Source organism: Gallus gallus, chromosome 2, assembly GCF_016699485.2.
Source record: "Gallus gallus isolate bGalGal1 chromosome 2, bGalGal1.mat.broiler.GRCg7b, whole genome shotgun sequence".
Classification (NCBI taxonomy): domain Eukaryota; kingdom Metazoa; phylum Chordata; class Aves; order Galliformes; family Phasianidae; genus Gallus; species Gallus gallus.
Window position 1 is genome coordinate 9123197 of NC_052533.1, and position 16140 is coordinate 9139336.

Here is a 16140-nt window from a genome sequence, read left to right on the forward strand (position 1 = left end):
CCCCTGTTTTCTCTATTAAAGTCAGATTTATTTCAGATGGATCCATTGTTTCTTTAAATTTAGATCTAAATCTTTAACTCTTATTTTTGCTCTTTAACTGTATCCTCTGAATTGCATGTAAAGTGAAAAAGGATTACAGCATTGCATCCCTGTGACTCATCTTTGCTGGTGACAGTTCAACAGTTTGTCTGGCAGAGCTGATCAAGCTTAAAAACAACAGCAAAAAATGGCCCTTATTAACGTCTACTACTATGAGGTTCCTGCCCAGCTCCAACTGCATACACTGAAATACTATCCCTTTATCTTCCTAGGTTTAGACTGAAGATGAAGTCATCCAATTCTGACCTGCATTCCAAAGATACATATTAGTCTGCTGAAAGTCATTACTTTCTGAAGTTTTGCATTTTTGTGCTCTGCATTTGGCATAAATTTCATGGTCACCATGAAAGGCTTTCATATATAAGCTACTTCAAATCAAGAAGCAAACTTAGAGGGGCTGAACAGTTAAGTATATGTACAATCAATGAAGGCTGAGGGTCATAGCTGGGGCTTGGGAGGACTGTTGAGCACTTTGTGCCCCTATGAAAAGCTCCCTGTTTTTCTCTTTCTGCCATATATACATATACAAAGACACTACTGCACAAATAGCACAGTAAGAAGAGAAAAGTCAGTGTTACATTAGCCTGATCAGAACAGGAGTACAATGACATGAAAAGTAGTCAGCACTTTACAAAAAAATATATGAGAGTTGCTCTGATAGTAATGCCTCCCTTTTTATTATGCTGGCCCATAATGTCAAAGGCTAAATCCGCCTTACAGTCCTGTTTTGATTCCTTTTGACTTCTATCTGCTCATGGTGATGAAATATGGACTGTGTGGAGAACACTTCCCCAGCAATGATGTCACCATAGCAGTTGTGAAACAGTGGGTGATCTCCACTGGTGCAGATTTTTGGAGGTGCGGTATGTAGGCTCTTGTTCATCACTGGTGAAAATGCACAGCTACACGTGGTGACTGTGTTGAAAAGTAGTGTTTTGTAGCTGAGAATTTGCTCTATGAAACAGTGTTGTTGTGTGCTCTGTATCCACTGTAGTTTCCATGGAAATGAATAGAAGGCACTACTTTCAGAGCAGCCTATGTACTTTTTAAAGAGAGTAATTATTTTCATAATTATTTTAATATGTACACTTTTTTTTTAAGGAGAAGGAGTGCTTACTTTCTTATATTTCACCAAAGTACCTTCTTAGTTTAAAATACATTATAGGAATTCATTCATAAATTATTGCTCAATTAAGTGAAATTGATACATCTGGTAAGAAAAATAGAGGAGTTTTTTTTTACATACAGTGAATTTTTCCATGTGAAATTTACTGCAAAATTCTACAGCCTAGTCCACTTCAACAGGTACATTTTTTCTTTTGGTTTTCTTTGATTTTCCTTACATGAACAATATTTTTTAAAATTCAGACTAAAATTATTAGCATTATGCATCTCTGTTTATAGGTATGCCTAATTACAAAGACATACATATAAGGTACACACACACACCACATACAGTGCCACACATACATATGCATATAAAAATATATTACACTTATACCACAGTATCAGTTTTTCCATGTTTCTCCAATTTCACATGGTATGCGTACTTGTAGGTGTACATTTAGCCAATTTCGTAAACTATGATAAGTGAAATTACTTTGTATTATTAGTTCACTTCTACTCAGGACCAAAATACAGTGAAAACTGGTTTCCACAACTTCTAATTACAAAACATTATCTACCTGAGTCTTCCCCAGCTGAGCAGATTAGCATAGATCTTCTCTGCTGACAGCTTTGACCTTCACTCCAGCAAACACTTGTCAAAATGCCAAAAGTAATTACCTGGCTGTTTAGGAAGGAGTAATGGGGTGTAGCTACCTACCTTTTCCTGTTACTGATCTAAAATGTCTATAAAACTTTGCCAAGAAGCACCTTCTGGATTTTGGCATGCACATTTCTTTCTCATCTTTCTTTATTACTTCTTCCTTTCTCTCTCTCCTTTTCAATTCCTTCCTTTCTTTCTTATTTTTAATAGCTTATCAAATATCAGCTATATGATCTCCTGCCAACCAACCCCATCACCATTCTGGAGAATGGACTAAATAATCCCCTCAATGTATCATTCTACCAAAATGCACTGACGCAACTGGGGGGGTGGAGGGGGGAATGCAGAAAAGCAGCAGCATGGGAACACATTAAAATTATTAAGTAATAGAAGACCATACTGTTTATCCCCTGAAGTATGTTTTAGACAATCATTATGTTACAGCCTTTTTTTTCCCCCATATTACAAGATTTAAAAACAAGAAAAGAGAGGTACAGAGAATTTATACCCACTTCGTGAAAACTTGTAGCTAGATTAAATCTAGCATATCTTTCGACTTTAGCCACCAATAAGCCATACAACTTCTCTTAATCTGGAACATTCAAATTTATAGAATATATTTTTGGAAGAACAAAGAGAATTATCATGTTTCCCTGAAGACTGGATAATACTAGAAAGATTTAATTGTTTTCAAATTATCAAAATGGTCATTAGCCCTGCACGTAATTTTCACCATGATAAATAATAAATGAATAAAAAGCATTTCCTCCAAATAAAAATCAAGATTGAAGGTATAAATGTGATTCCCTCTTATCTTACATGCCAGAAAACACACACCTCATGGACATCCAATCACTTGCCTTGTAGTCACAATATTGCCCAACAACTCTGTGGGCCGTGCATATCAAGTGGCAGCAGCAGCTGCTGAAGTAGACTTCAATCCATAGGAGAAAGTCTGCTCCAAAAGAAGGCAGTATTGAAGCATGGAACTGAAATCTGCTGATCAGTATGAGTACATATACAGCAAACTTCTGTTCACAAACTCTCCAAAAGCTCTCAAATAATTCTTGTCCCACTGTCAAGAGCTCATTATTTCCTCTCTCAGGTACATTCCCATACAAGCTATCAGCAGCAGGAGGTCATACAAGGGGCTATTTTCAAGACAGATAACGCGAGACTCTGATGGGCCTCTGAACTAAGCATTTGTCAGGCAAAAATCCTGCAACTGCCCTTTCATCCCAGGTCATGTTTGTGCCTCCTTTCCAAGATGTCATCCCAAAATAAATTGTGCTCTACTGTGAGAACACATTGCTACCAGCTTCAGGTTAGCCAACCTTGACCATTGCTACCAAAGCGCAGTGCTTCTTCACGTTATTACCTTTCACCAACAAAAAGGGACGATGGCCTGATTCTAAGATGATTCTGCATGTATTGTGTTCTTTTCTTGTAATTTAAATAACAGACAGAACCCTGTAGTACTGCTCTACCTCTTCTTTTTTTTTTTTTTTTTTTACATTTGGCTGATAGGAAAGCCACCACTTACAATCACAAGATTGCTAATCATCCAGTTTCATACACTAAAAATAGGATATTTAGTTACATCAGATAAAGAAAATTTTCTCACTAAAGTAGCTGGTATGACTTTGTCCTCTGTTCAATTTGATGCCTACTGTTTATATGCACATATAGTTTAAAATGATAAAGTTTATCTTGTTCTACATTTTGAAAAGTTATAATCAATCTGTCTAATGGCTGCAAAATATTCTGACTGTTCTTTTTTTTCAGGTTAAGGTTAGGCTAAAATACTACCTGACCTGAATTGCAGTTTCTTTAATTCTCCTGTTTATAATTACCGAAGAAGGTACGTATTTATGAAAAAAAAAATATTGTATCTGCCTACCTATTCTTTATACAAAAGCTAGCTAGATTTAGATTAGCTAGTTAGATATCCTTCCTTACTAGATTTCTTCTTACTGTATCATTTATAAATAATGTCTTTAAATATGCTTATGATCTGTTGGTAACAAATACAGTTCCTTAAGCATACTGCACATGAATACATTATACTTTATTAAAGACCTATAATGTTTAAAGATGTCTGGAATTGCAAGCATCATTATGGACTATGCCATCTTACATAAATATTTCCATTTTTCTGGAAAGTGGGTAGCTTATCATAAAAATGTTAAATAAGATAGCAGCAATTTTGCCAAATGATATGACGAAATATGACATTAAACTGGTTGGTTTGGGGTTGGAGAATTTTGCTTGCTTTTTTGTAAATCATAATATAATTCAGTTCTCCAATGTTTCAGGTTCAGAACATTTTGATACTTTGTTCACAGTTTGCCTCAATAGTACTGCTGCTATATAGAAAAAAATAAAACTACAAAAAGCAATCATTTTATTCCAGTGACCCATTCCCAGTGATAGGGTCTGCACAGCATTTGTTTCTTGATTTATACCAGCTGAGAACAGTCCTTTTAAAAATTACATGTCTCTTTCTGATATCTGTGAAAGGAAATGCATTGTGACTGATTCATCCTGTGTTACAAGCTGACTGCAGGAACTGGATTATTTAAAAATATTACATGAATCAATATTTACCAAACTCAAATCTTTGTAAATTTGCTTAATAATAAATTAATTTTGAATTCTTAAAGAGCTTTCAGTAGGTTACCCTTGGACACTGTGAATGAAGGAGACTTAAGCTGGTGAAAAGATGGTTTGCACTGGAAGACTTATGAGATCTAGAAATAGAAAAATATTTTTGAGTATGTTACCAAGCAGGGACTGAAGGAAGATCCTGAAAGTTTCCTGCACAAAATTCTACATCAAATACCCCTCAATTTTTTTATTATCTGCTGATATGACTATCATCAACATATATACATCAGACAATCCTTTTTTTTTCCTTGAATGTAGAGACAACCTTTAGAAATGGTTTAAGTAAATGCCTAACTTCTAGGCAGCTGTAACTGAGCTAGATGAATTCTACTCCACAATGCATTAAGTTATATTACACATTATTTGAAGAGGACTCTTTAAAAAAGTCAGCTTATAATCATTATTAACCTTTAAACTGATATAAATTAGATCTACTGAGACCAAATTTCTTACCTACTTTCATAGGCCTGACTACAGGTTGTAGAAAAAACAACTAATGGAAACATGAGTAGCTGTAAATCAGTCATTGCAGCTACATATTTTTCTAAGCTTCAGTTCTGCTTACCTTTGTACCTTTGATAGACCTGTTTAGTCCAGGCATCAACTATCAGATTCTAAGCATCAATATATATACTACATCAACAGCATGTTTGTTTTCATCTCAGTTTTTTACTAACTTGATGTTCTTTTATGGAAGAGTCTTCAGTAAGACTCTTACTAATTACAGCAATGAGCATCACTGTTAGAATGAAGTCACTGGGCAGCTCTGTCCATGGCTGGGGGTTGGAACTAGATGATCTTTAAGGTCTCTTCCAATCTAAGCCATTTTATGATTCTGTGATTTTATGATTCTATGCTAATAGGGACATTTTCTCTTGTTCAGGACTGAGGCATATTTACCAAATCATACTACCTGCTAAAACTGCTAAAACTCATTCCGGGATAAAGAGGATATTGGCTGTCATAGTTGTAAGGTTTTTCACTAGAACAAGGTGGGAAGGAAATTCTCATCATATCAGATATTTGATATCAGAGGAGATTCTGAATAATACTTCAAAAATATAATGACATTCCATATTCAGCACTGGAAGAATTTGAGGAAAATACTTCTGATAGATTTGACGATACAGTAGGTAAACGGGAATCGATCCACTACAGAGAGGTCAAGAGGTGAAAAAGTACAACGTGAACTAAGGAGGTTTGAGCAGAAGAAATCAGTTTTTGATCCAAAAGACTTAAGAGAGCTAGCAACAGAAAAGAGCTGTCAAAATTTTACTTTTCATATTAAAGACCAAAAAATTGTAATTCACCTTAAATCAGGGCAGTAGCAAATGAAATCGGATGGACCTCACAGCCTCCTGGCTACACAGTCCAAAGTTTCTGACACTGAAACTGTCAGTTCACTTCAAAGATGAACTTCAAATTATTCAAAGACACACCTTTTCTTACTATCTCAGACAGAAAGATATCTAATTACATGATCTACAAAATTCTAGAGAGAGGGAAGGAATTCAACCACAGGCTTTCATCTTCCTCCACTCATTTTATTACAGCTGAATTATGAATCTTATTGTTGAAGATTTATTCCTCGTTGTCCTGTTCCTATTTCTATCTCCTTTCTCTACATTTACGCATTCTTTATATGTATGTATTTATATGTTGATTTATAATGTGAAGATAAAAAAAAGTTATATTATTTGAAAATACATTTGAAGACAGTTCTGCCTGAATGCTTCATAGAAAACTTTTTTTTTTTTTTTTTTTTTTGTAATGATGCATAATAATATAAAGTTATCATGTTTTTATCAGCAATGCTGGTGTGGTCAGTATTTATTGGCTAGAAAAAAAAAATTGAGACTCAGGAGCATTTCTGGGATTAAAAGACAATCAATTTAAGTAGCATACCAGATCCTCATCAATTGATTTTGTGATGTACGTAAATTATCTTCTCTGTATGCTTTACTTTGCTGAAGTTCAGATCATGAAATTTATTCTATTATGCTGTAAGCTGAAAAGATACCACTTCCCCCAGCCAATACAAAGAGAACTATATTTCATGACTAGAATGAATACAAGAGAATTTTCATATAAAATAATTCGTAATATTTTAGACTTGCATCAAATTTGCTAAAAAGTTGAAATGTATGTTTCAATTTTGCTAAAGGCTAAAACTACCAACTGCTGCAAACAGCGAAAAATGAATGCATCTTTGGTGTAGACCAATCATTTGTACTTCCACAGTTAATTCTTTAAAAATATGTTTGCAATAAATCTTTGTACGACTGAATTTATAAGGAAATTATACAAATTGATACAAATTGGAGGAGAATAAGACATAAGTACCTTCAACAATCGAGTCCAGGGTCACTAACATGACAGGTCATTTAGTCATCCTGATTAAGATTAAAACTATGACATTATGGATCACACTAAATCAATGAGACGGCATTAGCTTAGACACGGTAAGTTAACTTTAAGAGCTTTGAAATACTATTTTCATCTCAAAGGTATTGTTTAATGCTAAAAGCTAACAATCCTATTTTGGTTATTTTGAGCTGATAATATTAGCAAAAATATTGATTTTCAATATCAAAAATTCTTTACAATATTTGTTGCCGGGGATGTTTCTCAACAGCTGGGGCAATGACCAAAATGTGTAGATGCTGAATCTCAAAATCAATATTTTTTTATAAATGCAGTCATCTGCAGTTGTTTAAAATGTTAAGGACTTCTATCTACATGCGATTATTCATTCTAATACTTTGCAGACAGTATCTTTATTCTAGTTAACTTGTTATATAGTAAAAATGCAATGATATAGTGTTTTTGCTCTCACCATCCCAGGGTATTAATTCTCCAATTTTTTGAAGAATTAGAAAGTTGGCAAATAAATACTTTTTAGACAAGAAGGTTAAATCGTTCAGCAACTCACTCCCTAAGTCAAGATTAATGGTTGCTCTCAAATCATGCAAATTTTGAAAGCACTGGTTTTACAGGCAAGACAACAGCAATCTAGAGAAACATAAATCAATAGCCAGTTAAAAATCTAGGTGAAATTAAATAAATAAATAATTTCGAAATATTCTAATATATCTTCAAAATCTCTGTTTTTTTTAAAAAAAGTGAAAATTTGTGACTTGTTTTAACAGTGTATATCACAAAATACCTTAGATCCAAGAAGCTGTACACAAGACCTGCTAATTCTTCAATATCTGCTTATACATTGCCTTTTGCTGTACTTACAGTTCCCCCTCCCTAATATGCCAATACTACGCATACATCACTTTGCTCTTCAACAATTTTTTAACATCTCAGCTCTTGGCTTTTTATACAATACCAAATAAAGCACAAGCATGATTCTTACTTGAGAAAGGCTACATTTACACATAAGTAAATGACTTTGCACAGGATTTTTCTCTCCTCCATCCCTTTTTCATGTGAGCAGAATACGTGATCATATTTTAATCATCCTTTGCTAAAATTCTGTATTTGGAAACTTGGGAAGTTTCCTCTTTTCTAATTATCACTGTTACATTAAATGTCTTTGCATTTATCTCTGTTATTCTGGATTACCTATTAAGCTGTACACATTTGAATTCATTGCTCATTACTACGGTGACTATATGGCAATTTTACATAAATAGAATTATCTTCCTGATAGTTGTTCTTTACGAGATTTCTTCTAACCTTTAAACTGAAGAGAAATGAAATCCATACTCATTTGTATAAATGATGTCATGTGCCAAGTGCAATTACTCCTAGAACAGGTCTTCTATGTCTAGAGAAAGTTTATTTCATCAACATGTTGTGATGCACCATTGAGTCTGGCTTATTGAACAGAAGGAGGTCACAGGACAGTTACACTATGCAAGATATGTTCTACATCATGAACATCAAAGCGTGCAACACTGGTAAAACATTGGCAGTTCTGCTCTGTAGTGAAAAAACAAATAAAGGTATTGTTAATTGTATTTTGCATAGCCTGCGAGAGTAGGATATACAGAACTTTAAATTATTCTCCTCTTAGATTTCCCATAGAAGTGTGTAGCCCTAGAAAGTGCAAAACAGTAAGAAAAACATTTACAAAGAATAGGACTGTGAGATGCCAGATAAAATGTCTAACCAGCTGAAAGACTTTGGAAAGCTGTTCTCTCCTAAGTGTAGGTCTTGTGCATACAAAGAACAATGGATCATACAAAGAAGACCAGGAAAATACAGTAAACCATTTTTATCACCATAATTTCTTATCTCTGTTTTCCAGTAGATACTCTAAGTCATCCATCTGTTTGCTATGAGTCCCACGCCTTCTCTAACCTGTATATTTGTTAAACTCCACAGGGGAGGATGGAAAACTTTAACATAGTTCTCTATGTTTAAACTTAAACAATGCAAAGAAAGGATGTAATTTATCCATTTTGGTTACAAAAATATATACTACACAAATAGTAAGAGATAATTGCTGCACAGAGAATGTTCCTATGTATAGTAATGAGACAAGAAGTTACTATAAAAGTGGCAGAAATAGATTCCTTTCTGCAAAACTAGATAATTTACATTCCCATAATTACTGTGGCATCTGAGTACCTCAATTTCTAAATTTGTTTATTTTCTAAGGAAACAAAACTGTCAATTTAAGGATGGACAGTGAAATTCTTCTGTCAGTTATGTCTATTCATTTTCTGTAAACAAGATGGTGTAACATATTTACCTGGGCCTCCCCTGGCAATATTCACTGATTTACTCCACATCACTTGCCTTTGTTAAATTATGGTTCTGAATCCTTTTATTCAATAAATTGTTCAAATTTAAAACTTCTAATTACAGCCAAAGCCTGAAAAAAATCTTATGTAAGTATATACTGTTGTTGCTCTTTCTTCTAAATTTGGTTTTGGCTTTAAAGATTTGTGAGTGAGAAAAAGTTTGCTTAAAATAAGTGATCTGATTTACAAGTACATTGTCAGGCTACTGCATCTTTATTTATTATTTAGAAAAGGAGGAGATACTTTTTAATTTAGAATGTTTGACTCCTGGACATATATACAATTTATTTTTGTTATCATTTTTATTATTATTATTTTGCTAAAAGGCAAATACAGGGTTTAGTTATAAAAAATACGGTTATACTTGGTGACATACTGACAGGAGTTGATGTAAGACTCCCACGAATGTTCTTCTGCAGCAATCAAAACCTGAAAATTTTAATGCACTAAACAAACTGAAATTAGGAAATGGCTGGAATACGGATATATGTAGTAGATAAAATACAATTTAAATGATTAAAATGAGCTGGTGAGTCTGGAGAACTGCCTCTTGCCCCCAAGACCTCCCTACCTTGTCAGAAATCTTTAAGGCAAAGAAAGTGAAAACGACTACTTTGATCCCAGTGGGAAGAAAAAACTAACGATACTTCCTCAGTTTTGCTGAAATAAACTATTTATAACATTTATAACAGCATTCTAATGTATTTTGAACCTGCCTTCTTCCAACTTCATGTTATGTTGCATTGTAAGAGAAATTGCATAATCCTGTCCACAATTCACAGAATTGCAGGGGTTGGAAGGGATCTCAAGAGATCATCGAGTCCAACCCTCTGCCAAAGCAGGTTCCCTACAATAGGTCGCACAGGTAGGCATCCAGACAGATCTTGAGTATTGCCATAGGAGGAGACTCCACAACCTCTCTGGGGCAACCTGCTCCAGTGCTCCATCTCTTACTGTAAAGAAGTACTTCCGCACGTTTGTACAGAAACTCCTGTGTTCAAGTTTTAGGCCATTACTCCTTGTCATATTGCTATGCACCATGGAGAAGAGCTTGGCCTCATCCATTCACCTCCCATCTCCATTTAGATATTTATAAACATTTATCTGATCTCCTTTCAGTCTTCTCCTCAGGCTGAACAGATCCAGGTTACTCAGCCTTTCCTCATACAGGAGATGCTCCAGACCCTTTATCATCTTTGTCACCCTTCGCTAGGCCTTCTAGGAGATCTCTGTCCATTTTGATCTGTGGAGCCCAGAACTTGACACAGTAGTCTAAATGTGAGCCCACTATGGCAGAGTAGACGGGGTGGATCACCTTCCTCTACCAGCTGACCATGCTCTTTTTAATGCACCCCAGGATACCATTGGCCTTCTTGATCACAAGGGCACTCTGCTGGCTCATGGCCAACTTGTTGTCCACCAGAACACCCAGGTCCTTCTCTGCAGAGCTCCTCTCCAGCAGATCATCTCCTAATCTGTACTAATGCATGTGGTTATTGTCTTACAGACACTTTAAAATAGATCCTTGATCCTACAGAGTCCTGCACAAAATTGAAGATTTTCCAGTTCCTGGCTGAATTCTTCCATAGGGAAGCAGTAGTTGTTAATGGACAGTTCTGGGCTCCCAGTGGTTTTCTAAATGAACTTCTTTTTGTTCCTATTTGTAAGCAATATTGCAACTTGTTTGTTTATCATTTTTAAAAGCTATCAATTAGGTAATTTGGAAACAAATCAGTTATCAATTGCGTTACTTTACAGAAATTATTTCTTTCAGTCAACAACTCCTCCATAATATAGTTGGCAGCCAAATTGATCAGAAGCCAAGAGCAGTCCTTAGAACAGTGGTATTTATTCAGATGCAGTTTCGTTCCAGATATACAGTATTTACTCTCAGGATTAACAGGTCATGAAAATTGCATAAACAATGCATCAACAAATTTATATATGTTTATATCTTCTTTTGATCTGGAAGTTAAGGCTAAGACACAATACCTTTTTTTTTCCTCTGAAAGTATCCAAAACACAACGCTATTAAATTCTCATTTAAAAAAAAAAATCTAATTATTTTTCTGAGCTCATGACAACACCAATAGTTTTTCACCATGCTAAGCCATATTTATTTGTCTCTGTTCAATCCATTTTCCATATAAACACTGAGTTCTTGGGCATTTTTAATTAACTCAGAGTTGTTACACTTCCCATATGAGCCACTCACTCCACAATTGTCTCTCTTCTTAATGCCAGACTTCCAGGGAGAATGTGCAGTCTCCATGTTGCCTGTCTGCCTACAGCCCTCTAAACTGGGAGGCCACAGTTTTGCAATGGAGGATAAGGATTCTTACCTGCTGCTTTGGCAACATCCGCAGTTGAAATGTTTTGGAGGTTTGAGTGCACTCTGAAGGTCACAGCTGGTCCCAGCATGCTAGAAAAGATTATTAAAAAATGTAAGACTCATAATCAAGATACACAGCATAATATTCTTTTTCAAAATAGGTTTTTAAGGAGAAACCATTAAGACACCATTTAGCCCTGTTCCTTTTGCTTCATTAGCTACATTTGCATACATTCTTATACCTCTTGTGGTTTTTCTTTTTTTATGCATGTGTCTTATGTCTGTCTGAAAGAATTTCAGAGATATTAACTAAACTTCAAAACAGTCCCGTAAACACTATTCTTATTACAAAAATGGAAAAGTGAAGGCATGGAAATTATTATTCATCCAAGAGCAACACAGAACTTCACTGGAAATCAGCATCTAAAAAGATTATATAAAAAAACATTTAAAATTAACATCAACACAAGTTTAGTCCTATTGCCATGACTCTAGATCAGAGGAATGATAAAAAACTCTCAGAATACATATGTTAAACATGTTCCGTAAGAATATACTTGGGGAAAAGATTTTGGACTTAGCTGATCTAATGGCTGACTTTGACAAGAAAGATGGCACAAATTACTATCTTTTAACAACAGAGGTTTCCTTCTATATGAATAACTTATGAAATGATGAAACTCTGTGGTGACGTTTTTTGGTGTATCCTGATGGATCTTTATGATTTTAGAACCTATGGTGCATTTGCAGAGCAAGGAACTAATTAGCTAAATGAAGAGAAAGGTATTCAAGGTTTCAAAAAAAATTTGTTTCGTATTTTTCAAGAGATTCATCTAGAGATGTAATACTGCATTCATTCTCCTCTCATCTCAATAATATCCAACTTAAATGCACATCTGATGAAGGAATAAAGATATTTCCATTCTAATATTATACTCAAATGCATAAATAGACCAAAAAAAAACCCCAAAACATATATATATAAAAAACACATCCAACCATAGTTAAAGTATTTTTAAGAAATTTTTTCAGATTGCAAGCTATAGTAGTAACTGTAACATATATTTATATAGGAGCGGAGAATGCAAGGGCTGAATAAACATGAAAACTGGCACATGATAACAGTTTCCATACATATTAGGTGTTATGTGACTGCCTAATTTTTTATTATTCACACAAACAGTGGGAAGCATTAGAATTATACTATGGATAATACCTGCTTCAGCCGTGGTAAATTGATGAGAACCGTACAGGTAACATGCTTTGACCTAATATGGCCATGACTCATGAGAGAATGAAATCTGAAAATTTGCTACATAAAAGAAGTTGAAAAATAATTTTGCTGCAGGGCTTGAAATGAAGTATTAAATTATTCTTTTACTAACACTTTGCAGTTGTATTTTCCATTCATACAACGGAGAGCAGCTAATGAAGTGCGAGCACTTAATTGCATCACATATATCCTAGACAGAAATACCTTGAAATTTTTTCCATTTTAGGTAGAAGAAAACTGCTATTGATTGTTAAGATTTTGCTTTTAGGTCACAAAAGGAATAGGAGTAAGACTAAGGAGCCTCCTTTAAATCTTTTACTAGTAAAGCATGCACTGTGCGTATTTTATTCTATAGTTAATAGGAATTGTCATTAATCAACCATTTTTCTTTAAATACTCTTCCGGGTGGGAGAAAACTAAAATACAGATTTTATTGCTAAAGGATACTCCAGATGTCAAGTCATTAATGTTCAAGAAATGCATTTTAATAATGTTAGGCAATTATAAAGCATTTATGAACATCATTTAAGTAGTATGTTTGGTTATAATACTCTACAATTGCATTACTTAAGATACATAAAATGTGTTACAGAAATTCAGGCCATTCCCCGGTTCTGTCACTAACATAGAGATAATCAACCATAACAGCCACCTGGGAGTTTGATATTATCATGCACTGAATATATCCAATCTTGCACTGTCCTTCCTGCATTTCCAAGCTAAGAGAAATGATGATTCCTCTCTGGCTGCTCAGACACAGTGTAATTGGTGGTCTGCTTCAAATAAAAGCAGGCAAAAACCTAGTACACATTTGTCCCACACCGAGGACCACATAAACAAAGAACTTTAGATAGTTCTCCCAAATCTACATCACCTCTTCCTTTATAGTCAAGAACCTGGAATTCACGCCAACTTTCAAACACGGTGTAGTTACGCTTTGGCTTTACCAGCAAAGACAAAGAAGCTGACTCCACTTGAGTAAGCCCAGTGTACTCAGGACTCAGAGCAGATGAGTTGTGCCAATGTGCTGCCACAAGCACTAGCAATGCTCCTCATAGCTAAGAGGATGTAGGGAAATAGAGGGAAAGAAAGGATGAGATGTAGGGTGGGATAAAAATTCCATATGGGGCAGGGATTATATTAATACCCATACATTCTGCAGGAAAGAAGAAATCTAAGAATCATTTCACATGCCTATTCTTGCACTGTTGGATGGGATACTATTTTTTCTCCATTGTAACAATTGAATGATTGAACATAAGGAAATACTCGAGCACAACATAACCCCAATTTCATTAGGAACATTGGCAAGATAAAGAAAATAAAGCAGCTCTTGTCACAACTTTTTGCATATTGGTATTTTGTCAATTATTTAAAAGCAAACAAAAGACCCCAAGATTGTATGGTCAAAATAGCTTTTCTGCTAGATATTTTGGGAACTGTCTACTTGAGAAGCTCATAAAATGAGATTTTTCTCATGGGGGGCTACTGGCAAAAGCACTCAATAAATAAACATTTCAATAACAATAGATGTCCTTTGGGGAATTCCTCATTGTTCATGTATATGTTGGACGAGACCATTTAAAAAAAAACAGTAATTATTTGACTGCAAAATATTTTCAAAAAGACTCTTTTAAGAAGACAGTGACCATCTTGAGACAGGGTGCAGCGATGTATAAAATGCACCCTGATGCTTCCTAGCCAGAAAATTTTCTTTAGATAGGCAAGACCACTTTCTCATGCAGCTGTCAAACCCCCTGCAACCTAGCTAATATTAATGGCAATTGTCTAAATACCAGGGTTTGCTGAAGTGCACACTACTGTTTACGACCGGATGAATTGCAAACATACCTCTGCCACAAATCAAGGCCAGCACGACCCTGCTTGGCGGCAGGCAACATCATGCCAGAGCCCAGCCAGCCATGCCCAAGAAAGATAACACAGATGTAAGAGACACCAGAAAAATAAACAAAATCTAATACACACAATGCAGTGTTTCTTCTTCCTTAACATAGAGATTAAAAGTGGTAGGTAGTAGCATCTTTCATCTATGGAAGTAATGTTTTGAATAAGATTTTTGTTAAACAATTTTTTTCCCAACAAGGTGCATGGTATGCTGCTATGGTTACACCTATGTAATTGTGCAGTTGACTGTTCTGCCATAACTGAACTGAAATCCACCTTGTTAGTCTTGGAAGGTATCTGAACTATACTACCACAATCACATATGCTACTTTTTTTTCAGAATACTACCTTCTGATGTATTTTTGAATAAAGTTACGTAACTCGGGTGTCTAGGCTCATAAAGGGTGACTTCTCTCCACACAAAACGTAACATCTGCTGCAATGACCTGCTGAATTTATTACTAGAAATTTACTGACTAATTACTGTTGGCTGTCACAACTTCTGCTTTTTTTTATAGATTTCAATAATGTTGCCTTCAGCCATATTAGGGTTTTTTTTTTAACAAAGACATTCAAAGCATATTGCGAACTGTCACACTTATGTGCTGTTGTCTTATATTCTATTTACTAGAGATAAAATAATTACAGTGTTTATACCAAAACGACTTGAAGGTTGATTGCTGAATTAATAATATCCCCTCCCCTTGGGTTTTTATTTCCCATCTGAAGGTGGGAGAACACACAACACGCAAAGAAATAAATATTCTTGATGTAAAATAGAAGTATTTCTTTTCATTAACAGTTTTACAGATTAACAACATTCTTATTCTGTCTGTCAACAAATGGATGATCTGAATAAACAGAGCTGGACCATGATCAGTATGGCAAGGTCCATATCACTTTCAGGCCTTTGGTTATAATTACATTTATGAATGACAGCATTTAAATCTCCATAAATTATGTACCATGCTTTGCGTGCCTGTTCTTCTCCCTCATGTGTGTGTACTTTAGTACTACAATATCATACAGAAGGTTTACTATGAAATACAGTCACAGTCTATCATACCCCCTAGTGGAAAAGGATTTGAGGAACATGTGCCAACATGGTTATATGCATTCTTGAAGATGAGACATAGAGCTGATGCCAGATGGAAATGAATTGAGGTTGCATCATACTTTAAAAAAAATAAAAGCAGAGTGTGATTTCTCAAGAAAGGAGGAAGATGAGGGGATCAGGACTGGATATTGCTGTCATTAAACAGTCTCTTAATTACACTGTTTTGTATAACAGAGCTTGCCTTAATAAAGCTTAAATTTGAAATCAGAGTTGCCACTG

The 16140-nt window shown here is 35.0% G+C and overlaps 1 protein-coding gene across 2 annotated transcripts in view; it reads right to left on the minus strand.

Moving 5' to 3' along the window:
* PTPRN2 (protein tyrosine phosphatase, receptor type N2) overlaps window positions 1-16140 on the minus strand; it is a 622865-nt gene that overhangs the window by 332424 nt on the left and 274301 nt on the right. For both annotated transcript variants that reach the window (XM_025148316.3, XM_025148315.3), the window contains exon 11: window positions 11637-11716. In XM_025148316.3, the coding sequence (XP_025004084.2) occupies window positions 11637-11716 (80 nt within the window). The remainder of the gene's footprint in view (window positions 1-11636; window positions 11717-16140) is intronic.